This window comes from Monomorium pharaonis, chromosome 4, assembly GCF_013373865.1.
Source record: "Monomorium pharaonis isolate MP-MQ-018 chromosome 4, ASM1337386v2, whole genome shotgun sequence".
In the NCBI taxonomy this organism is placed as follows: Eukaryota; Metazoa; Arthropoda; class Insecta; order Hymenoptera; family Formicidae; genus Monomorium; species Monomorium pharaonis.
The window spans coordinates 568007-588610 of record NC_050470.1 but is presented as its reverse complement, the minus strand read 5'-3'; the positions used below and the strand labels follow the sequence as shown (position 1 = coordinate 588610).

General features: G+C 38.6%; 3 protein-coding genes across 12 annotated transcripts; 2 read left to right on the top strand and 1 right to left on the bottom strand.

Annotated features, from left to right (window-relative positions):
- The first annotated feature begins 505 nt into the window (after nt 1-505).
- On the top strand, nt 506-5671 carry LOC105839678 (protein O-mannosyltransferase 1). Of its 2 annotated transcripts, none has more exons than XM_036285744.1 (7): nt 506-680; nt 1236-1432; nt 2663-2964; nt 3200-3374; nt 3457-4552; nt 4770-5071; nt 5168-5671. In XM_036285744.1, the coding sequence occupies exons 1-7, from the start codon at nt 531-533 to the stop codon at nt 5355-5357; spliced, it is 2412 nt and encodes an 803-aa protein (XP_036141637.1). In that variant the 5' UTR covers nt 506-530; the 3' UTR covers nt 5358-5671. The 2 variants fall into 2 exon arrangements, with proteins under 2 accessions (XP_036141637.1, XP_012541606.1); XM_012686152.3 differs by having other exon boundaries at nt 550-926.
- Nucleotides 5672-5999: 328 nt separating this feature from the next.
- On the bottom strand, nt 6000-9607 carry LOC105839676 (BTB/POZ domain-containing protein 1). Of its 2 annotated transcripts, none has more exons than XM_012686150.3 (5): nt 9477-9607; nt 7455-8400; nt 7029-7364; nt 6655-6831; nt 6000-6430 (listed from the first exon to the last, which is right to left on the bottom strand). In XM_012686150.3, exons 1-5 carry the CDS (start codon nt 9491-9493, stop codon nt 6266-6268), a joined length of 1641 nt encoding a protein of 546 aa, XP_012541604.1. In that variant the 5' UTR covers nt 9494-9607; the 3' UTR covers nt 6000-6265. The 2 variants fall into 2 exon arrangements, with proteins under 2 accessions (XP_012541604.1, XP_012541605.1); XM_012686151.3 differs by lacking the exon at nt 9477-9607 and adding an exon at nt 9064-9460 and having other exon boundaries at nt 6266-6430.
- Nucleotides 9608-10084: 477 nt separating this feature from the next.
- On the top strand, nt 10085-20256 carry LOC105839673 (rho-associated protein kinase 2). Of its 8 annotated transcripts, XM_036285735.1 has the most exons (14): nt 10085-10219; nt 10939-11262; nt 11353-11513; nt 11603-11941; nt 12301-13434; nt 13626-13926; nt 14010-14033; nt 14310-14725; nt 14923-15564; nt 15672-16085; nt 16427-16643; nt 16759-16981; nt 17159-17207; nt 17845-20256. In XM_036285735.1, exons 2-13 carry the CDS (start codon nt 11082-11084, stop codon nt 17184-17186), a joined length of 4080 nt encoding a protein of 1359 aa, XP_036141628.1. In that variant the 5' UTR covers nt 10085-10219; nt 10939-11081; the 3' UTR covers nt 17187-17207; nt 17845-20256. The 8 variants fall into 8 exon arrangements, 5 of the variants coding, with proteins under 5 accessions (XP_036141628.1, XP_028048361.1, XP_012541595.1 ...); XR_003626304.2 differs by lacking the exon at nt 17159-17207 and having other exon boundaries at nt 16759-17067; XR_004962968.1 differs by lacking the exon at nt 17845-20256 and having other exon boundaries at nt 16759-17067; nt 17159-17205.
- Nucleotides 20257-20604: the final 348 nt, after the last annotated feature.

Below are 20604 nucleotides of genomic sequence, written 5' to 3'. Positions count from 1 at the left end.
ATCCCGATAACGGATTGGGACAAACGCACCGAACGAAGCAAGATTGGTAAGATATATATGTTGCCGGTTTTGTTGCGCGCGCGATGATCGCTGCGGACGGTATGTACTCGACGTACCGTTATGTCAAACTCGCGTGTTAACCTAAGCAAGGGGAGCGCGACTATCGTGAATTCGTGAGCCGTGAAAATCGTGGAATGCCGTGTGCTCAGTATGCATTAGTATGTACGAGAAAGCGGCTACGAACAGATCTGAGGCTATATAAGCGCGAACCGACTGTCGTCCAGAAAATCATTTCAAGAGTTCGGAATCACAAGAATCTCCTCAAATCTCCTATAAGAAAAAAGGATTGTTACCGGTCGACATTATAACCTGTGTGTGTGTGTGTGTGTGTGTTGGGTGAGAGATCGTAGCTTGAGCGTGATCAGATCTCAGGCTCTCAGCATCTTCGCAGCTGAAGCCCTTTAAACGCAGTCTCGTATGCTCTCTATTTCTGCAAGAATTTTTCAGCATTTTTTCGCTCAGACTCAGGCATGACAGGAATGGAAGTTCGGCATAGACGAGCAAGACCGCAAAACGGCAAACGCGACGTCGATGCTGACGCTGACGCCGACGCTGACGCCGACGCCGACGCTGACGTTGACGCAACGATAGATCAACCGAAAACGGTTCAGAGGAACGAGGTGAGCCGCGACCTTTAAATCAGATTCGCTTTTTGCAAGGAGAATCGCGTACGGGAATATTTTTGCGGAGCACAGGTATCCTTCAGGTGCATTTCTACATCGCCCCGATGAATGAATGATGCGATATATCTTAAAGTTTTTTCATTTGCGATGCGAGATGCGAGAATAGTGAGAGATGAGATCAGTGACGTAGCCAGAGGAGGACTATGGGGATGAGCTCAAACCAATTCTCCCCCAAGATTCAAAGTTAATATTGAAACTTCCATAGAAAATGCGTACCTACTGATGAAGAAATCTAAATTTAAATTTAAGTTGTCTCTTGCGATAATATAAAGCTTTGTGTAATAACATTTTTGCATAAATTAAGAAATTCTTGGTTTTCTCAGATATTTAAAAATATTTAAGTTTTAGTATTTGTTTTTTTTTTCTCTTACAAACAAGTATTTTGTGATGTTTTATTTATTTAATAATTCCGAATACTTTTTTTACAGAATGTAAAATCAATTCGTGTTGTATCGTATATTGATTACTATACTGATTTTTTACTTGTTATAGATAGACCCAAATACTTCGATAGAAAATAACAAAGCAAACCCATCGTGTTCTATCGAGGAGTCGAAGCAATTTCCATCGAACAATGCGGTTCACGCTCGAATCAAGATTAGCCTGGAAATTGATCTGATAGCGGCCATTTTACTAATTACAGGCATTTGCACTCGCCTTTATCGCCTCGAGGAACCGCGCAGTATAGTGTGAGTACATCCTGAATGTCCTTTTTGCTTTTCGACTTTGTCTTTAATTAGATTTATCATACAAAATGAACCACACGAAATTATGAATATTGATTATGAAATATAGTTTTGAGAAAATTCTGACGAAAAGAAAGTTATATTTTAGCGTTTGCAATATACAGAGTGTCCCAACGCACGTGGATCATTACTCGTAAAAAGGTAAAAGGAATCGAGATGAACATAAAAGTCCAATATTGTCTTGGGTTAGGTCTGCAAATAATCGAGATATTAACGTATGGAACTCTCAAATAATCTAATTAATTTCTATCGTAATTGTGAACAGTAAATAATAAAAACTTATCAAACATTCATAATAGATTTTTTCCGTGTTATGGCTCAAGCGGATCGAGCTCTTTTTTCGGCGCGCTCTCATTCGCATAATTTGAAAAATTAATACCTTGATTATTGGTGAACCTAACCCGAGACTTAACCCAAGACCTAACCCAAGACAATATTGGACTTTTATGTTCATCTCGATCCTTTTTACCTTTTTACGAGTAATGGTCCACATGCGTTGGGACACCCTGTATATTTACGTATGTATATTTATCTACTCTTTTCAAAATGCGCACACGCACACGCACACGCACACACACACACACACACACACACACACACACACACACACACACACAAAATTGTTGAAAATGGAATTGAAGCAATCAAATACAGTTGAAAAGAAGCATAGATGGAATCGCAAATCAGAAAATTGAATGGCTAACTCAGACAGTACATAATATTTATAAAATATTTACAAAATATTTATAATATTTATTTGAATATTTTATAAATATTTTTCCAAACATTTTATAAATATTTTTGTGGCCTTAGATTTGACAGATCATAAAGATTTATCATAAATATTATAAAAAATATTTATAAAATATTTATAAATATTTACAAAATATTACTACAAATCTTTATTTTTGTATTTGCTATAAATATTGTATAAAATATTTAGTCTATATTTTAATAATGTTGAATAAATATTTTTCCTTTATGTATATAAAATATGTATAAAATATTTATAAAGCAATAAAAAAAATAGAAATAAATATTTATAAATATTTATCATAAATATTATGTACTGTCTGGGAACATTACAATTTTCTTCCATTTTTCTAATTATCATATATCTATTAATTTCGTCAATCTTGTAATTTTTCTCTCTTTTTTTCTTTAATATAATAGCTTTGACGAACTGCATTATGGCAAGTACGTTGGGTTGTATATGAAGAGGACGTTTTTTTTCGACTCTCAGCCACCTCTAGGGAAACAATTGGTCTCTGCGGCAGCGTACTTGGCTGGATTTGATGGACAATTCAAGTTTGATAGGATCGGAAGTCCTTATAGCAACGCAATTCCTTTGTATGCGTTGCGTCTCGTACCAGCGATATGCGGCAGTTTACTAATTCCCACAGGATATTATCTTGTTTTGGAATTGAGTTTGAAGCAGTGGGCCGCAGCAATTGGCGGAATTCTACTCTTATTTGGTAAACTCCGATCGTAAATTGGAAAATGCATTGCGCGACTACGTTATTATGCGCGGCTCAAAGAATTTTATCTTTACTTCTGCTTAGAATTTACTTAAAAAGAAACTAAAAACATGAGGTTCTTTAAAATTGAAATTCTGCTATACTCGAATTGTGATATCTTTACAGTTCTCTACATAGTATATTTTGTGTATCGATACAGATATATAGAATATATACTTATTGCTAATTTTAGATAATGCATTGTTGACACAGTCGAGATTTGTTCTAATGGAAAGTATCTTAATACATTTCTCGTTGCTCGGTTTATTGTGCATCGTAAAATTTCGGAAAGTTATGGATCGACCGACATCCGCATCCTGGTGGATATGGCTCATATTAGGCATTGTAAATTTAACGTGCGCACTGTGGTAAATGATGATTTTTATGCATTTCTTTTTCTTTAGTTTCGTTTTATTCTCGATCGAGTGTAATTAAAGCATTTCTTTACAGCGTCAAGTACGTTGGATTTTATTCAATGGCTCTAGCGCTTTTCTTGATTGCGTACGATTATTGGTCTCTACTCTCAAGAAAGACCTTGTCAAACATGATTTTGTGGATTCATCTTTTATTAAGATTCATTGTATTAATCGCTGTTATTACTATAGTATATCTAAGTATATTCTATATACATCTCGCGACACTTTCGAAGGCGGGACCGCACGACTCGGTGATGACAAGTGCGTTTCAAGCGAGTTTGGAAGGAGGACTCGCCAGCATTACGAAAGGCCAACCTCTGGAAGTAACGCATGGTTCGCAGATCACTTTGAGACACACGTATGGGAGAGCTTGTTGGTTGCACAGTCATAATCACGTGTATCCATTGCGGTATTCTGATGGTCGTGGTAGCTCTCATCAGCAGCAGGTTACTTGTTATTCGTTCAAAGACGTTAACAATTGGTGGATCGTCAAGAAACCAGACAAGAATGATCTAGTAGTGACGAAACCCAGCGAGCCAATCCGTCACGGTGATGTGATTCAACTGGTACATGGAATCACGAGCAGAGCGTTGAATTCGCATGACGTTGCGGCGCCGATGACACCGCAGAGCCAGGAAGTATCGTGTTACATCGACTATAACGTGTCTATGCCGGCACAGAATCTATGGCGAGTGGAAATTACCAATAAGGATCATTCCGGCGATATATGGCATGCGATTCAGAGCCAGGTGCGGCTGATACACGTGCACGCGAATGGAGCTGAGTTCACGTTAAAGTTCAGCGGTAGGCAACTGCCCGATTGGGGTTTCAATCAGCACGAAGTTGTCGCGGACCGGTTGGTGGACCAGACCAATTCCATTTGGAATGTAGAAGAGCATCGGTATACTAAAAGTGAGGATCAGAAGCAACGAGAACGGGAACTGATCAGTGCGGAAATGATACCATTGCAAGCGACCACGTTAAGCTTCTGGGAAAAATTCGCAGAGCTGCAAGTCAAGATGTTGTTTGGTGGTCAAGAGGGTCAGAACAGCCACATGTATTCCAGCGGACCTCTCGAGTGGCCGTTCATGTCTCGCGGAATCGCATACTGGGTATCTAATGACAGCAATGTAAGTCAGAAAATTCTATACGCACACTTAATCGACTAAAATGTTAAAGCAAGATGAGACATGCTTTGATTTAATATTTTACTTGTTTTTTTTTGTAATATATTTTTTTTTTACATTAACCCACATCTTCCTAATGAATTTTGAATCATTAGATTTTAAATTAGACGATTTTCAATAGATTTTGATAAAGTAAAAAAAATTTTGCCCATTGTTTCAGGCACAAGTGCATCTTTTGGGGAACATCGTGATTTGGTACTCGGGTACGATCTCAGTGATCATATATATGACACTATTGATATTTTATTTAATCAGGAGAAGAAGACAATGTTTTGATATTCCAGAAAAAGAATGGGAAAAGTTCGTTGACAATGCTTATGTACTATTAGCTGGATATTTGATTCATTTCTTACCTTTCTTATTTGTTGAACGAACTTTATTTTTGCATCATTATTTACCAGCTTTTATTTTCAAAGTCTTATTGACGGCAGCTACAATTGACCATCTGCACTATTTAATTAGGTATATTCCTTGATTCATAATAAAAGTATAAATTTGAATAAAATTTTATTTTATATAAAATAATTATAAATTACTAGTTTGTATCTTTCATTTCAGCATTCACCGTCCAGCGTGGAGCCTTTCACTATATGTCGTAACATTTAGTATCATTGCTTGGATATTTTTCATTATCTATGTGTTCAAGAAATTCATTGTATTTAGTTATGGGACGTCAGTTCTCACTGCCAAGGATGTGATAAAACTAAGGTGGAAAGATACCTGGGATTTCATTGTACATAAAACTTAAGAATTTATCAAGTTTAAGCAAAGATATTGTCATACAAGATATTTTTAGTATTTTAATATTTTTAAATAGAACTTTTATGTACGAAACACAAAATTTACAAAATATTATTAGCATATTTTTATGCAAAAATTTAGCAAATGTTATTGCTTATAATACTCATATGTACACGTGACGAAATACTTTATTATAATCGAGCAACAAGTGCCACAAAGTTGGGATATTGATATAACGATATGAATTATTTAATAATATTGTAACAAGTTATAAACACAAATTTGTAGACTGATTCCATTTTATAAAATGTTTTGTCGTTATTTAATGGCATTTGATAATATTTAAAAAAATCTCAAATATATTTAGAAAAAAAATATAAATATATTTTATAAGCATATATATATATTTTTTTTATAATTATTAATTTAAAGGGATATTTTGTTTAATATATAACAGATATAAAAACATAGAATTGTGTAAAAATAAGTTATAAATTTAAGTTAAAAGTTTTTTTCCTTTTACATTGTCTTTTTAAGTAAAAATTGATTTATTTAAAAAATCAAAATATGAAAGAATTTATATGTAAGGCAAGATAATAAATGTAACAAAAACAACAGAAAAATTTAGGTTTGTTTTTGTAAGAGTATACAATAATATCAATATAATCAGTGATATTAACTGACTGTACAGATTAAAGTACAGATTAACGAAAGTAATTTATAGCTTTATAATTAGATTATTAGAGAATCGATGCAAATATATTGATACAATTTTTTCCAAGTTTCAAAATTTGTGATGAAAAGACGAACCTTAAAAAAATATATATATATACTGTACAACATAAGAATAGATTTGTCTCGTTACAAATTAAAAATATAAACATAATTTTTTTAATCGTTATCTGATTTATTGCGTTAATGATATGTGAAAACTATAGATCGTATAAGACCGTCACGAATCGCATGTGCAGTATTACCCACGCCGAACGAGAAGAACACAGAATCACAGGACATGTTTTGGGCGCATACTCCTACCGGATACCATCCAGCTTTATTAAATACCACGCCAACTCGATAAATCTGTTAATAACAGAATAATACATATTTCCATAATACAAATATATAATTAATCAATTAAATCAATCAAAAAGAATAATTTGAAAATGAGAAATATACTTTGTGCTTGAGAATAAGAAGATAAAATTTGTAAATCTTGAAACGATTTATCAAGTATATAAATAGTTAATTGTACATAATAGCAAAAAAAACTCAAATTGAAAGAACAGTATATTGTAACGACAAACCTTGTGCTTTTGAATGTAAACTGGTCGATTGAAAGTAATTTCGACGAGAGTACCAAAATTCGCTTTAGTGGTGAAATGTGTATATGTCAATCGCGTACCGTCGCAATCGAGGAGATGAGCGTACAAAATTTCGGTATATGAGGTATCAGCGTCTATAGCGTGAGTAAAATTACTCGCCTGTAAGTGCAATGAAACAAATCAGATGTACGATGTGTAAGGGAAAGAGAGAGAGAGAGAGAGAGAGAGAGAGAGAGAGAGAGAGAGAGAGAGAGAGAGAGAGAGAGAGAGAGAGAGAGAGAGAGAGTGTGCGCGTGTGTGTGTGTATGTATGTGTGTGTGTGTAACTGAACAGCATAAAAAAATATGATTTCTTACCGCCGCGACTTGCGTAGGAACCTGTACACCCACCACACAAATATTTTTATCTACACTGAATGTAACAGAACAATCCAATACGTTTGTATTCAAGCAATCCGTTTGCTGAACTACCGATCTGAGGCAATAATACTTTGGTCCCTCGCGTACGACTACTCCCGTGGTGGAAGGGGTATTGGGCAAGTTTCCAGAGTCCTTGTTTATACTTGCATCCACCAATATCGGCGACGTGTTCCGCAACATACTGCTGCTGGATTCCCCGTCGTTTAAAAAGCCAGAACGTACAGGGATATTTAGATTATTGTAGGGAGCAAAAATATGTCTCGAAGTCATTATCTAAAAGAAGAGTTGAATAATGAGATAGGCAAGAGAAAGTATATGAGAAAGAGGGAAGAAAAGGGAAAGGGAAGTAAGTTATATACTCACATTGCTTACAGGGACTCCTATACTGGAGTGTCCAAGACTGGTGGAATGAGTCTTGACTGGTTTTGGTCTGCTATTCGACGTAGTACAGAAACCTTCGGGCATAGGGGTTTTGTTGCCAGTACATAGGATGTTCATTAGTATGGCAAAAGCTTCATCTTTTGTGAGTAAAGGAGACATGCCAGGGCCTTCGGCAAATTCTTGTGGCGTTAAGCTCAGAAACCTTATCTTTAAAAGGGCATTTCCAATGACGGACTTGAGAGATTTCCCATTGGTAGGATCGAGAGATTTTCTAGAGCACTCAGCCTTAGCCCATCGTTCCACTGCGGTAAATAACTCAATCTCAGAACTGATTTGCAAATCGTCTTGCTCCAAGACTTTGATAAGCGTCCCCAACTCTACATCTTCCCAGCTGGATTCCTTCAATACTTCGTCCGTCTTGGTGCGTATGATCTGCAGACATTTCTCCATTAATACGGGCTCTTCAAAAAGCTTGGCAAACTCGTACGCTCTGCAAGCTTTCTTTGGAGAGAGATCGCACCACAGATACTTTGTGCATTCCTCTACTAAGGATGGCAGCATGTACTTTTTGGCGCAATAACACAACTCACAGGCCAATTCAAAGGAACCTAGCTCAACTTTATCTGTGTATATGTATTCGAGCAAGGCTTTGAACGCCTCCGGTTGAACATCCCTTATCGGTATTGGATCGTTTTTCTCTGCCATACCACCAAAGAACATAGCTTCGAAGACTGGACTGGACATGGCCAGGAAGAGTTTGTGACCCTTGAGAGTCTGTTGTTGGGGTTCCTGGCCAACAATAAAGTTGCAGTCGGACCATTGTCCAGTCTCAAGCAGATGTTGGCCACGCTCGGACAGTTTCTGCTTGCTTGTCTGCCAGTCGCAAGTCGGTAGACTCATTTTCGTGTTGTATACATGTACACTCGGGCTGCAATGTGAGTACAGAAAGTTAACGGACAGTGAATCCGTCACATCACGAAACTCACGTGTCGAGCGGCTCGCGCGCACGATGACGTACGAATTCGCCTATTTCCGTGGGATTAGCGCGTAGTGGATTATAAATAGTGTGCAACATTTGTCTATAACACACTGCAACAAGAGGGCTATAGAAAGAAGGGGGGGAAAAGGGGAGGAGCGAGAGAGAGAGAGAGAGAGAGAGAGAGAGAGAGAGAGAGAGAGAGAGAGAGAGAGAGAGAGAGAGAGAGAGAGAGAGAGAGAGAGAGAGAGAATAGTGCCATGCATGGCGCAGGGGTCGCAGAATAAACTGGATTCCGGATAACCAGCCTATCTACTTACCTACCTACCTGCCTACCTACCAATCAACCAAGCAATCAACAAACCACACAACCAACCCACCAACCAAGCAATCAACCAACCAAACAACTAAGCAACCAACCAAGCAAGCAAGCAATCAACCAACCAATCAACCAACTAACCAGTCGACCAACCAACCAACCAACCAATCAACCAACCAATCAACCAACCAACCAACCAACCAACCAACCAACCAACCAACCAACCAACCAACCAACCAACCAATCAACCAATCAATCAACCAACCAACCAGCCAACCAGCCAACCAGTCACCTACCTCGAAACTGAGAATAAATTGTCTTCAGTACTGACAGCGTAACCTCCCTCGTCCGTGCCTTTTCGTCGTCCCCGATGGTCGCGCGCGCGTCTTAACGCGGAACGCTACGCCATCTTACAATTAGACCGAGAGAATTCTCACAATTCCCACCATCGTCACATCGTCGTCATCATCGTCGCGCGTGCTGATAGAGCCTGTATACCGACTAGCTACCAGCTACCCCCACCTGTTACCACCGGCACCACCATCACCACCATTACCAATTCACTTTCTCAGTGGCTCGCGCGCGCGATCTCCCTGACTCCCCCCTTAGTATATGTTCTGTAACTCCCCCTTTCTACAGTCGTATTGCTGATGTACTACTCGCAGCAGTCATCCATACCGACGCTTTTCAGAGCGCGATTGGCACTTACTCCGGGTGCTGCTCCATGCTCCGTTCCTCTCGACCCGCGACCGTTCTCCACAGTCTCGACTGGTCTCGACAGTCCACGCCACGAACGCGACACAACGTGCCCTCCCCTCTTTCGCCTATCTGTTGAACTTTCTAGCGGTAACGCGTTCGCATGAAGCCTTTTCCGACTGATTTCAGACCGAACACATTTACCACGGCGATCGATAATCTTTCTCGCGCGCGGCGCGGAGTGGGAGGAAGGGAGGGAGATCGAAGTGCCTCGCGGAAGTGCCGTAAACGTGGTGGTCGTGGTGTCTGGTGGTGATCCGCGCCGCGCCGCGCCGCGCCGCGCCAGCGTACGCACAGCTCACAGCCCTCGTCGTAACGCGACGCGAGAGCAATAGAGCATAAATCAGGATAAATCGTTTTTTCGTCGCGCGCGCGTTACCGGACTATTGGAATTTATACCGGAGAGCCTTGGAGTGCGCGAGAGAAAGACAGGGGCGGACGAAGTGAGTAAAAAAACCCGAAAGCAGTAGGGAAAGAGAGAGAGAAAGAGAGAGTGTGAGTGAGTGAGTGAGTGAGTGAGGGGGGGGGGGGAGGATGGATTCTCTTTCGGTGGCTTCGACGACCGTTGTGAATTGATCGAATGGCGCACGCACGGCTCAGCTGTACACCCGAATAATGCGCCTTTCTCTCAAAGATTTCTCTCGTTCGGATGACAGCGGTTGCCAGCGACAGGACGTAGGGTGACATCGGGATGAGGTACGTATACGCCGTCACCGGTAGTGAATGTTTTTAGGCATCTTGGCGGAACCCCGCGAACTACCGCGGCGAAACCCTTGCTACCGGGACAAGATTCACTCGCGAACGAGACCAGGGGGCGAGGCTCTCACACTACGCGCATCTCATGTGTCTGATACGTTGCGATTGCGACATATTCTCATGTGAAATTGCCGTTGACTATTTGACGTTGTTGACGTAACCTCTGTTCGCGCGAGAGACAACTGCTCGGCCTCGGGGCACGCTGGGGATGACGTCGGATCGCTCTTTGTTGTCTTGTAAACTACGCGTGTCTGAGTCATTACTCGCGGGCGTTCAACGATACGCATATTTCTATATTCTATGCCGCCGTCGAGACCAGTTCTTGCCGCGAGCTCTCGCGAGCTCGATTCCGACACTACCTTTACGAGTTACCTTTATTTATAGTTTATTTTATCTTGGCTTTGTAATAATATCATATCATTTATATCATAATGTCATGTTCCTTTTATATAGCTCGTATTACATAAGAACTAAAAATATTGCCAAACCTTATCTGTTTTTGCGTTTCTCTGTTTCTTCAACATTTTGATACTGCTAACGTATAGAATTAATTCTGCGATGAATGTAAAATTTTACCTACCATTTATGTGATCTAGAGAGATCCATTTTTCTAGGCATTTATGTATATATTTATATGTGCAATATTTCTGTTTGTTCAGAAAGCATGGAACATCCATCAGGAGTCGCAGTTATACTTCACTCGAGTCAATGTTGCATTTAGTTGCTTGCGCTTCAATAGTTTTTAATGTGACAGAAACGATACGTTATTGAGGCACAGTAATCCAAGCTCCTTTAAGGAGAGATGGATGTGGTGTGTGATGAGGACAGGCGGAGACGCCTGCGAGCTTTGGAGGAGCGTATAAGGGATCCGCGAAGCGTCACTAATATCGACTGTCTGTTGGATACGGTTCAAGCTCTAGTAACAGATTGCGATCACGCGAGCGTGAAACGCATGAAAAATATAGAAGCTTATATGAATAGATGTAAGTACTACGGACATGGTTGTTTGTATGTTGCATAACTCGTTCTCTCATTGAGTGCTACATTGAAGCATTAATGGCTTTCTTTTGCAGATGACACTGTGGCTCAAGAAATTTATCAAATGCGAATGCGCACAGACGATTTTACTTTGATCAAAGTAATTGGTCGTGGCGCATTTGGAGAGGTACAGTTGGTTAGACACAAATCTACACAAAGAGTTTACGCTATGAAATTACTTAGTAAATTTGAAATGGTAAGACTTGCTCTTTGATCACTCGTCCATTTTTATTGATTTTTCAGTCGTCTCAACATATTTCCCTCCTTTTTATGCTTTCTATTTAGATTAAACGATCAGATTCCGCATTTTTTTGGGAAGAGAGGGACATAATGGCTCACGCCAATTCACCATGGATAGTTCAGCTCCACTTTGCGTTTCAAGACCAAAAATATCTTTACATGGTGATGGATTACATGCCAGGTGGAGATCTGGTCAACTTGATGTCAAATTATGAAGTGCCGGAGAAATGGGCAAAATTTTACTGCGCCGAGGTGGTATTGGCATTGGATGCGATACATAATATGGGTTTTGTTCATAGAGATGTAAAACCAGACAACATGTTGCTCGATAAGCATGGCCATTTGAAGCTTGCTGATTTTGGTACATGTATGAGGATGGATTCTGTAAGTTTGATCTCTTATTTTTATTCTTTATTTTTTTAATGTGCGCGCGCGCACACGAGAGAGAGAGAGAGAGAGAGACGGACAAAGAATATCCCCCCCATGTGTCACAAAATTCTGATTGACAGACGAGAACTGAATGAGAATATTTTGTGCGAGCATCTTAATAGTGATTTGACAAAGCACAGAATAAATACTTGAATTATTGATTTCACAATTAAAGAAACGCTTTAACGCGCGATTACTATAAAGTTTCCGCAATCAAGTTTTACGATGTAAATTATTAAATTGAGAAAAAGAAAGAGAAAACTTTTTCTTTCTAGTTAAAATATGTTTTTATCGCTCAATCCTTTGCTTTGCAGGATGGCTTAGTACGGTCTGATACCGCGGTTGGTACCCCTGATTACATATCTCCGGAAGTTCTGCAATCACAAGGTGGAGAAGGAGTATACGGTCGCGAATGCGATTTTTGGTCCGTCGGTGTCTTTCTCTACGAGATGTTGTTTGGCGATACACCGTTTTTCGCCGACTCTTTAGTCGGCACGTATTCTAAGATCATGGACCATAGAAATTCGCTCTATTTTCCTCAGAACGTAGAGATATCTCATTTGGCGAAGAACTTGATATGCGGCTTCCTTACCGACAGGACGAAGCGTCTGGGTCGCAATGGCGTTGACGAGATCAAAAACCATGCGTTCTTCAAAAATGATCAATGGACTTTCGACAATCTAAGGGAGTGCGTACCACCGGTAGTGCCCGAGCTCTCCGGGGACGATGACACCAGTAATTTTGATGATGTCGACAAGGAAGACGGGCCAGAGGAGAGTTTTCCAATACCTAAAGCTTTCTCTGGAAATCATTTACCTTTTATCGGATTCACTTACTCGGGTGATTACCAGTTAATGGTCTCTTATGGCAAGGAATCCGTCGATGGTCTCGAGAATCATGTTAACAATGGCACTACCGATGATATCAAGATCTCGCAGTTGGAGAATTTACTAGAACGAGAGAGGCGACAAGTAGAGACGTTGGAGTCGAGGCAGAAGGTATTAAACACGCAATTGGAAACGATGGCGTGTCAAGAGGCCGAGCTACGGGAAGAAGTTAGCAGAGCAGATAAGGAACTGACTCTGCTCAGGCACAACTACAAGGAGGCGCAACGCAGAGTGGAGCACGAGACGGAGACTCGTCGTAAGGCGGAATCGCTGCTGGTAGAGGTGAAGAAAAAGTTTGATGAGGAACAAACGAGGCGGGCGCGAGACGCTAGTAACTCGCAGCAGACGTCCGAGCGAGTGACGACATTAGAGAAACAGATTAAAGAGATGCAATGTAAACTGGAGAGAGAAACGGAAACGGTTACACGATTACGCAAGCAAGCAACGGAGATCACTGTGGCGCGTCAAGCTGCCGAGCAAATGGCAAACGAGTTGCAAGTTGCCAGAGCTCAACTGCAAGCGCAGCGTGATAACTTGCAGCAAGAAGTTGCTACTCTCCAGGTAGCGATTCAGTTTCGTCTTTTCATTTCTTCTTTTCAATTACAAAAAATTATTTTTAAATAATTTTTAAATTAAAAAAAATTATCCACCTTTGCACAAATTACATTGGTTTGTAATATTTACACAGAATGGTATTTAAAAATTACGATATCGAGGAATCAATTCTTTTGAAATGTTTGTTTGTTGCACAGGGTCAGCTTTCCAAGGAACGTAGTTCGAGATCACAAGCATCACTGTTGACGGCTGAATTGGAGACTCGGCTTTCCACCCTGCATCTTGAATTAGAACGAAGCCACGAGAAGGAGGAGAAGGCGACCTTGGATAATAGGCAATTAACTGAAAGAGTTTCCGCGTTGGAGAAAGAAGCTGCTAGTTTAACCTTGGAATTGAAAGCCGCACAAGCCAGATACAATCAAGAAGTTATGGCACACCAAGAAACGGAGCGTTCGCGCATTATTTCCAAGGAGGAAGCCAATCTGGAAGTTGTCAAAGGTACTTGCTTTAATTCGTCATGAGAAATAAAGGCATCGTATTTTTGATCAAGTACACTTTTGTATTTTGTTTGTGCAATGCAGAACAAAAGAATGGAATTTTCGAAGGTAATACCGAGTATCGATACGAGAATTCTCAAATTCATACCTTTTGCTTTTCCTTATAACATATATTTGTTATTGTATATGTTATTTTACATTACATAGTAAAAACCGAATAATTTTTCTCATCATGTTAATCGTGTTTTTGTCTTTTTCATTATTGCTGCATATTTTTATAATGGCGTTATCTATGTATTAACGTATGTATTCATTCTACTTATCATCTATGAATTTAATACATTATATCATTATTTACATTGTGCATATTGATTTATTAAATAGCACTGCAAGCAAAATTAACTGAGGAGAAAAGTGGAAGACAACGTGCGGAATTACTTGCGCAGGAAAAAGAACGTCAAACATCGATGCTGTCTGTCGATTACAGACAGATACAGCAACGATTACAGAAATTAGAGGGTGAACATAGACAAGAGATGGAGAAAGTCAAGGTTCTGCAAGGCCAAATTGAGCAGGAGCAACAAAAAAGAAACGTTCTACAGACCGAATTAGGTCAACAAACGTCCGAAGCTGGCAGGCTTCGCGCTCGCGAGCAACAATTAGTCGGAGAGGTTGCTCAGCTTAGGGAAGCTAAACGGCAAATAGAAGAGGAATTGCATCATTTGAAAACACAAAGAAATGTCGATCAGTTACAGACGAAAGAATTGCAGGAGCAATTGGAAGCCGAAGCTTATTTCTCGGTAAATGATAACAAAATATAATTTTAATTACATATTTACATATTATTTGATAAATTTTTGTAAAGAAGAATACAAATAAAAAGTGATACAAATAAAAAATAAATATAAACAAATAATAATTCAAAGATGCATTATAAAAGATTGTCGCAATTTAAAATTTTTAGGGAGAATTATAGGTTTTACGCTCTTCTTTTCAGACTCTGTACAAAACGCAGACGCAAGAATTGCGCGAAGAGTTAGACGAGAAAATAAGGTCGCAACAAGAATTGGAAGAAGAACGTAGCTCTCTGGTCCATCAACTGCAGTTGTCGTTGGCGCGCGGGGACAGTGAAGCTCTGGCCAGATCCATAGCCGAGGAGACTGTGGCGGACTTGGAGAAAGAAAGAACTATGAAAGAGTTAGAATACAAAGATGGATTGACCAAGCATCACCAGGAACTAAGCGCGAAGGAACAGATCATAAATAGACTTAGGGAGAATGAGAGTGAATTCAAAAAATCAGTTGATCAGGCTCTGAAAGAAAAAGAAGATTTGAGCAAACGGTATAAAGAATTGCAGGAACAACTCGGTAAAGCGCAGTTCAATGCGGAGGAAATTGAGAAGTTGAGCAGCAAGCTCAAAACCGAGCAACTGTTGAAGCAACAGGCGGTCAACAAGTTGGCTGAGATTATGAATCGAAAAGATCTTTCGTTGAGCGGGAAGAATAAGAATAAGGCGTCCGCTGCAGATTTGAGAAAGAAGGAGAAAGATTGCAGACGCCTACAGCAAGAACTCACTCAAGAGAGGGAGAAGTATGGACAGCTGGCAGCTAAATGGCAGAAAGATTTGCAGGATTTGCAAGTAAGCAACTTATCATTGTTTGTATTGATTCTAGAACGCAATCTATACAATTGCTTCTATGTAAATAAAAAAAAAATTAATTTCTCTTCCCTCTCTCCACCCCTCAGGCACAACTTGTGGAGGAGAATCAAGCCAAGTTGAGACTGCAGATGGAACTCGACTCGAAAGATTCGGAGATAGAAACGTTACAGATGAAAATTGCGTCGCTTAATTCGGAAACTGCAAGCGTATCGTCTATAGAGAATGACGACGGTGAGGACTCAGTTTTGTCCGAGCACAGTGCGATGAGATTAGAGGGTTGGTTAAATGTGCCAAATAAGCAGAACATTAAGCGGCACGGTTGGAAGAAGCAATATGTCGTTGTTTCCTCCAAGAAGATTATTTTCTATAATAGTGAAAATGACAAAATGAACGCCGATCCAGTCCTGATATTAGACTTGAATAAAGTCTTCCACGTTAGATCTGTTACTCAGGGTGATGTTATCCGAGCCAATGCCAAAGATATACCCAGAATATTTCAGGTATCTATTGGCTATATTTTTTCATACTTTGAATCGTCAGAAATTACGAATGTTTACTTCATATTGTAAATTAGATTTTTTGTGACTTTTTATAGCATATTAATTTATGTAATTTTATCTATCTGTTGTTTCTATTTTATCTATCTATTTATAAGTCTATTTATGTATTAGAATGTTTTTTATATATATGCATTTATTATATTTTTCTTTATAATATAATACATGCATACATAAAAGCGTTCTACATATATAATATATACATATAATGTGTGTGCGTGCGTGCGTGCGTGTGTGTACACACAAAATCATTTATATTGTTCACCAATTAATATCATATGCAGTTACTCTATGCTGGTGAAGGAGAAGCAAGACGACCTGGTGATGAGGGGAATACACTGCCTGGAGTGGATTTACCACAGCTCGCGGACAAACCTGGCACTCAGTCGCTCAAGGGCCATGAATTTGTTTCGATATCTTATCACATGCCGACAACCTGCGAAGTCTGTTCGAAGCAATTGTGGCACATGTTTCGACCTTCGCCGGCCCTCGAATGTCGAAGTGCGTGTTGCGCCATCGAGCTCTCACAATAATTTATTTATACGTACATATCTCGTTCTCGTACTTGTATATGTAATTAATATATAAGACGAACGTTATATATTGTTGTGCACAGGGTGCCGTATTAAGGTTCACAAGGAACACTTGGATAAGAAAGAAGATGCCATAGCTCCGTGTAAACTGCATTATGATCCGAACAGCGCCCGTGAGCTATTGTTGCTCGCGCCGAATCCCGAGGAACAAAAGTATTGGGTCTCAAGGTTATCCAGGCGCGTCCAGAAATGCGGCTACAAGGCCAACTCGCACGTAGACGGCACGGGACAGCGCGTTTCACCAAGGTAGCGTAGCCGTGCTGCTGCTCGACGTGAGCGGGGACTAAGTAGCTCTCTTATTTTGTGACGTCGCATGATATGGGTGTAGAGAGGTTAGACTTGTTTGATTTTTCTTTCAATTTACCCCTTCTCTCCTTTTCCAATCATTTCCAGTACTTACTTTCTTTTCATTTTCAATGATAGTTGCGCAATTCTTCACGTGATGGAATAGGAAAATTTTATGGAAAATCAAGTAATATTATTAATGTACATTATATTAACGTAGCATTTTTTATTATTAATTTTTGCGAATGTTTTTTTAATTAACATTTAATGTTTAAACACATGGTAAATTCCGTTTTTATTTTTAAATCTCTTCTTAATCATAGTTTTTATTTATTCAAGGTTACTGCTAAGAAATGCTGTATACAGTAGTTTACTATGTTATCTTGCGCCATGAAAAATATTTTTCAGATTAGTTGCACGATTATGACGATGTAAAATTTGTCAACTGGAAAGGAAAAAAGATAATTATATCGATCTTGTATATATATTTGTGTACATATTAGTATAATGCATGACATTGATAACATATTAACATGAATAATGATTAGAACTGATCGAATGAATTTGGAAAAATGTAAATAAGAAATGATGTGTATATATTTATAAAAAATGCCACATAAATGTTTTACCACGCACGAAATTTCAGCTTTCAACGTTTATTACAAATTATTAGATTAGCTTGCACCATTTTACAATCGCATACTCTTCAATTATTGTGCTTTTGGTGCTTTTATGGCTTTGACTATTTTCCAGATAATTTTTCACTTGTTTGTGATTGAACATATAAGCGACAGATACATGAGATAACAAATTTTTTTTTCTAGGGAATCCACAAGGTCAACCTTGAAGCCATACTTATCCGTGCAGCAACGATCTGCAACGTTGCCAGCGAACGCCAGTATGGGCAAGTGATTCTGAAAGATGCTGGTGATACTGACGATTCTAGAAAAATTACTCCGCTTATGATCCGATGTCCTGTTTCCTTCGATGATGATGTCAGTAAGGATATCAAGAATCGTAACAAACTATCACGACTTCGCGATTTTCTCTGCCCACCTGACGACTGAAGTAGACTGTCAATAATTTCCTAAATCGAAAGTAATCGAAATAGCGATTGCGATCATATTAATGTTACTATTCGCAGCTAAGAGTAAATGAAATTCAAGTTGGAGAATCGCTGGAAAAAACAGGGTTACTTATATACTGGGTAATAGATGGATATGGCATGATATGAAAAGGAGTATAGAGAGGTAGGACGCCGTGTCCATGATCTCTTTACGCGCCATGTCATTCTCGAAATAATGATAATATGGAATCAGAGATACGCTTCGTTCTTTGAAATTGCTGTTTTATCGTGAGAGCGATGATATATAATAATCTTTTTGTACGTTGTTCATGATACTCATGATAGACAGAAGAACATTTTCTCGAAGAATGACCGAATTTTTGCGGTGATTTTCCTGATTGGGACTATACTCTCTCTCGACTTTGTACGCACATTTCTTACTGCCTTTGATAATGTTTAACGATGAATCTTGCTGGAGACTTTTAGCTTAAGGCATTTTTTGAATGCTTTAAACCGAAATTTCGGAAACTTATAGTAAAGAGTATAGTATTTTGAAATTGTTTTTTATGTATACATATATAGTATGTTCTCCAAAAACGTGTGTCGACAGATACATACAGGATACATACAGAAATCTTGCTTTAACGTGACTTTCGTCTTAGAGCGGATTTATTTAACGTTTGATATTTGAGATGCTTCTATGAGCAAAGTTGTGTTTTTTAGAAGATGTAAATAACAACACGCGTCCGAGGATCAACGTTTTTATTCAAGTTTGGCATGTAAGTCGATTTCACGGATATTGCGAGGAAGAAGCAATATTGATCAGTGTATAGCGCGTGTAAAGAGTATACGAGCACAGTGGCGATTGCCAATTTGTATAATAGTATGATAATGATTGCGGTTGTAAGTTAAGAATTTTTATTACCATGATACGAGTTAATGACGTCCGCTATATCCCTGATAGAGATAGGAGAGAAAAGAGAAAGAAAATGCTAAAAGAGAACCAACTAAGAAAATCGTGCATAACCGAGCTTAAAAGCTTTGTCATGATGCCATATGGCTTAGTGGCATCTTTGGCAACGAAAGAAGCTATAAACAAAAAATGAGTGGAAATTTAGAAACGACTTTAGGAATTATCTTGGGTTTACTCTTAACACGCCATTGCCATCCGTGTTCTTTTCAAAATACCTCTACGAGGCTTTGTGCCGTACCAAGACTCGAAACGAAGAGAGCCGCATCGAGAGCTTACATCATCATTAAGTAACTATGGTTAACAATAACTGGTAGATTCTCCTTCTCCACAAATTGAATTTACAAACATTAATTGCAATTTAACAAATAATTATTCCTTTGAATAATGAATAATTATTCCTTCTTCTCTTCTAAAGATAGAATTTAGAGAAAGAGTTGTGTTTATATTTCTAGAGAGATCTAGAAAGTTTTGCTTTCTTTCCAGAAAGAATATTTTAGTTAATTTTGATTTATGACTGATAACGAGAAAGAGTTGAAAATCAGTAGCTGGACTTGAGGAAACAAGAAAGGAAATAAGAGCAATAGAAATAAGTTATACAAAGTTCAATATCTATTACAAACTTAGACTAATTAAACTCCTTTTCTCCATCTATGTTATAGCTAGAATAAATGGAGAATGGAGAATGGAGAATTGCTAATCCCTCCTTCTTCGAAGTTAGTTAACTAAAAAATTGTCGATGTAAGTGGCTTCAAAAACTCAACGAGTAACACATCCTTCAAATGGTGCTCTTCCCTATCCTATCCATTCTTTTGGTTTGACGAAGCAGTGAGAATAAGTAAGAAGTTATCGGAAACTTCTCGTCCTCGCGGTAATAATCGTAATTAAAAAAAAAACGCATGGAAGAGGGAAAAGGTGCATATTAAAATCGAAAAAATACATCCAATATATTGCCCCGTGCCTTCTTCATTGTTTCAGTCTTCAATGAGGGACTGAAGTAGAAGACAATTGACAATGAGAAGAGAAAGAATATGACAACGAGAATGAAAGAATGAATGTGAGAAAATGTGTGTGTTTTGTGTGTTTGTATAAGGGGAGAAAGGAGAGAAGAACTTGTTACAGGATATTTTATTATTGTTTAGTTATTTACAATCTGTATATTATTAATTAATATTACGATTAAAAGTATTTTGTAGATAACATGTAGTTCTCTCTGATGATATTTTTATTACCGACTGCAACTTTGAGTTCGATTTTTCGCGATGGTGATATTTTAAAGTAATCTTTTGTTATTTTCAATATATTATTTTAATTGTGCTACTATTAGTGGCTTAAAAGCTATTTTTATTCTCGATTAATGGAAAGAGGTTGTCTTAAGGAAATGTCTTTAGTATGCAATCAAGGATTATAAATTTATTGTGTTATTTATTTCTCCTTGAGTAAGCTGTTTCAATTGAATATTTTTTACATTTGTGGAAAAAGTGTTGACAACTTGGATATACTCAATCTAAAATCTCATTTGCGAGAGCAATTTGCCAAAGAGAACTT

Excerpts from the sequence above, each read along its gene's own strand:
- LOC105839678 (XM_036285744.1), top strand. The coding sequence starts at position 531 with ATGACAGGAATGGAAGTTCGGCATAGACGAGCAAGACCGCAAAACGGC. Across the intron at positions 1,433-2,662 it reads GAGGAACCGCGCAGTATAGT|CTTTGACGAACTGCATTATG; the intron begins GTGAGTACATCC and ends TTAATATAATAG. Across the intron at positions 5,072-5,167 it reads CATCTGCACTATTTAATTAG|CATTCACCGTCCAGCGTGGA; the intron begins GTATATTCCTTG and ends CTTTCATTTCAG.
- LOC105839673 (XM_012686141.3), top strand. The coding sequence starts at position 11,082 with ATGGATGTGGTGTGTGATGAGGACAGGCGGAGACGCCTGCGAGCTTTG. Across the intron at positions 11,514-11,602 it reads TACTTAGTAAATTTGAAATG|ATTAAACGATCAGATTCCGC; the intron begins GTAAGACTTGCT and ends CTTTCTATTTAG. Across the intron at positions 13,435-13,625 it reads AAGAAGTTGCTACTCTCCAG|GGTCAGCTTTCCAAGGAACG; the intron begins GTAGCGATTCAG and ends TTTGTTGCACAG.
- LOC105839676 (XM_012686150.3), bottom strand. Across the intron at positions 6,832-7,028 it reads TTCCTACGCAAGTCGCGGCG|GCGAGTAATTTTACTCACGC; the intron begins GTAAGAAATCAT and ends TTGCACTTACAG. Across the intron at positions 6,431-6,654 it reads TTTACATTCAAAAGCACAAG|ATTTATCGAGTTGGCGTGGT; the intron begins GTTTGTCGTTAC and ends TGTTATTAACAG.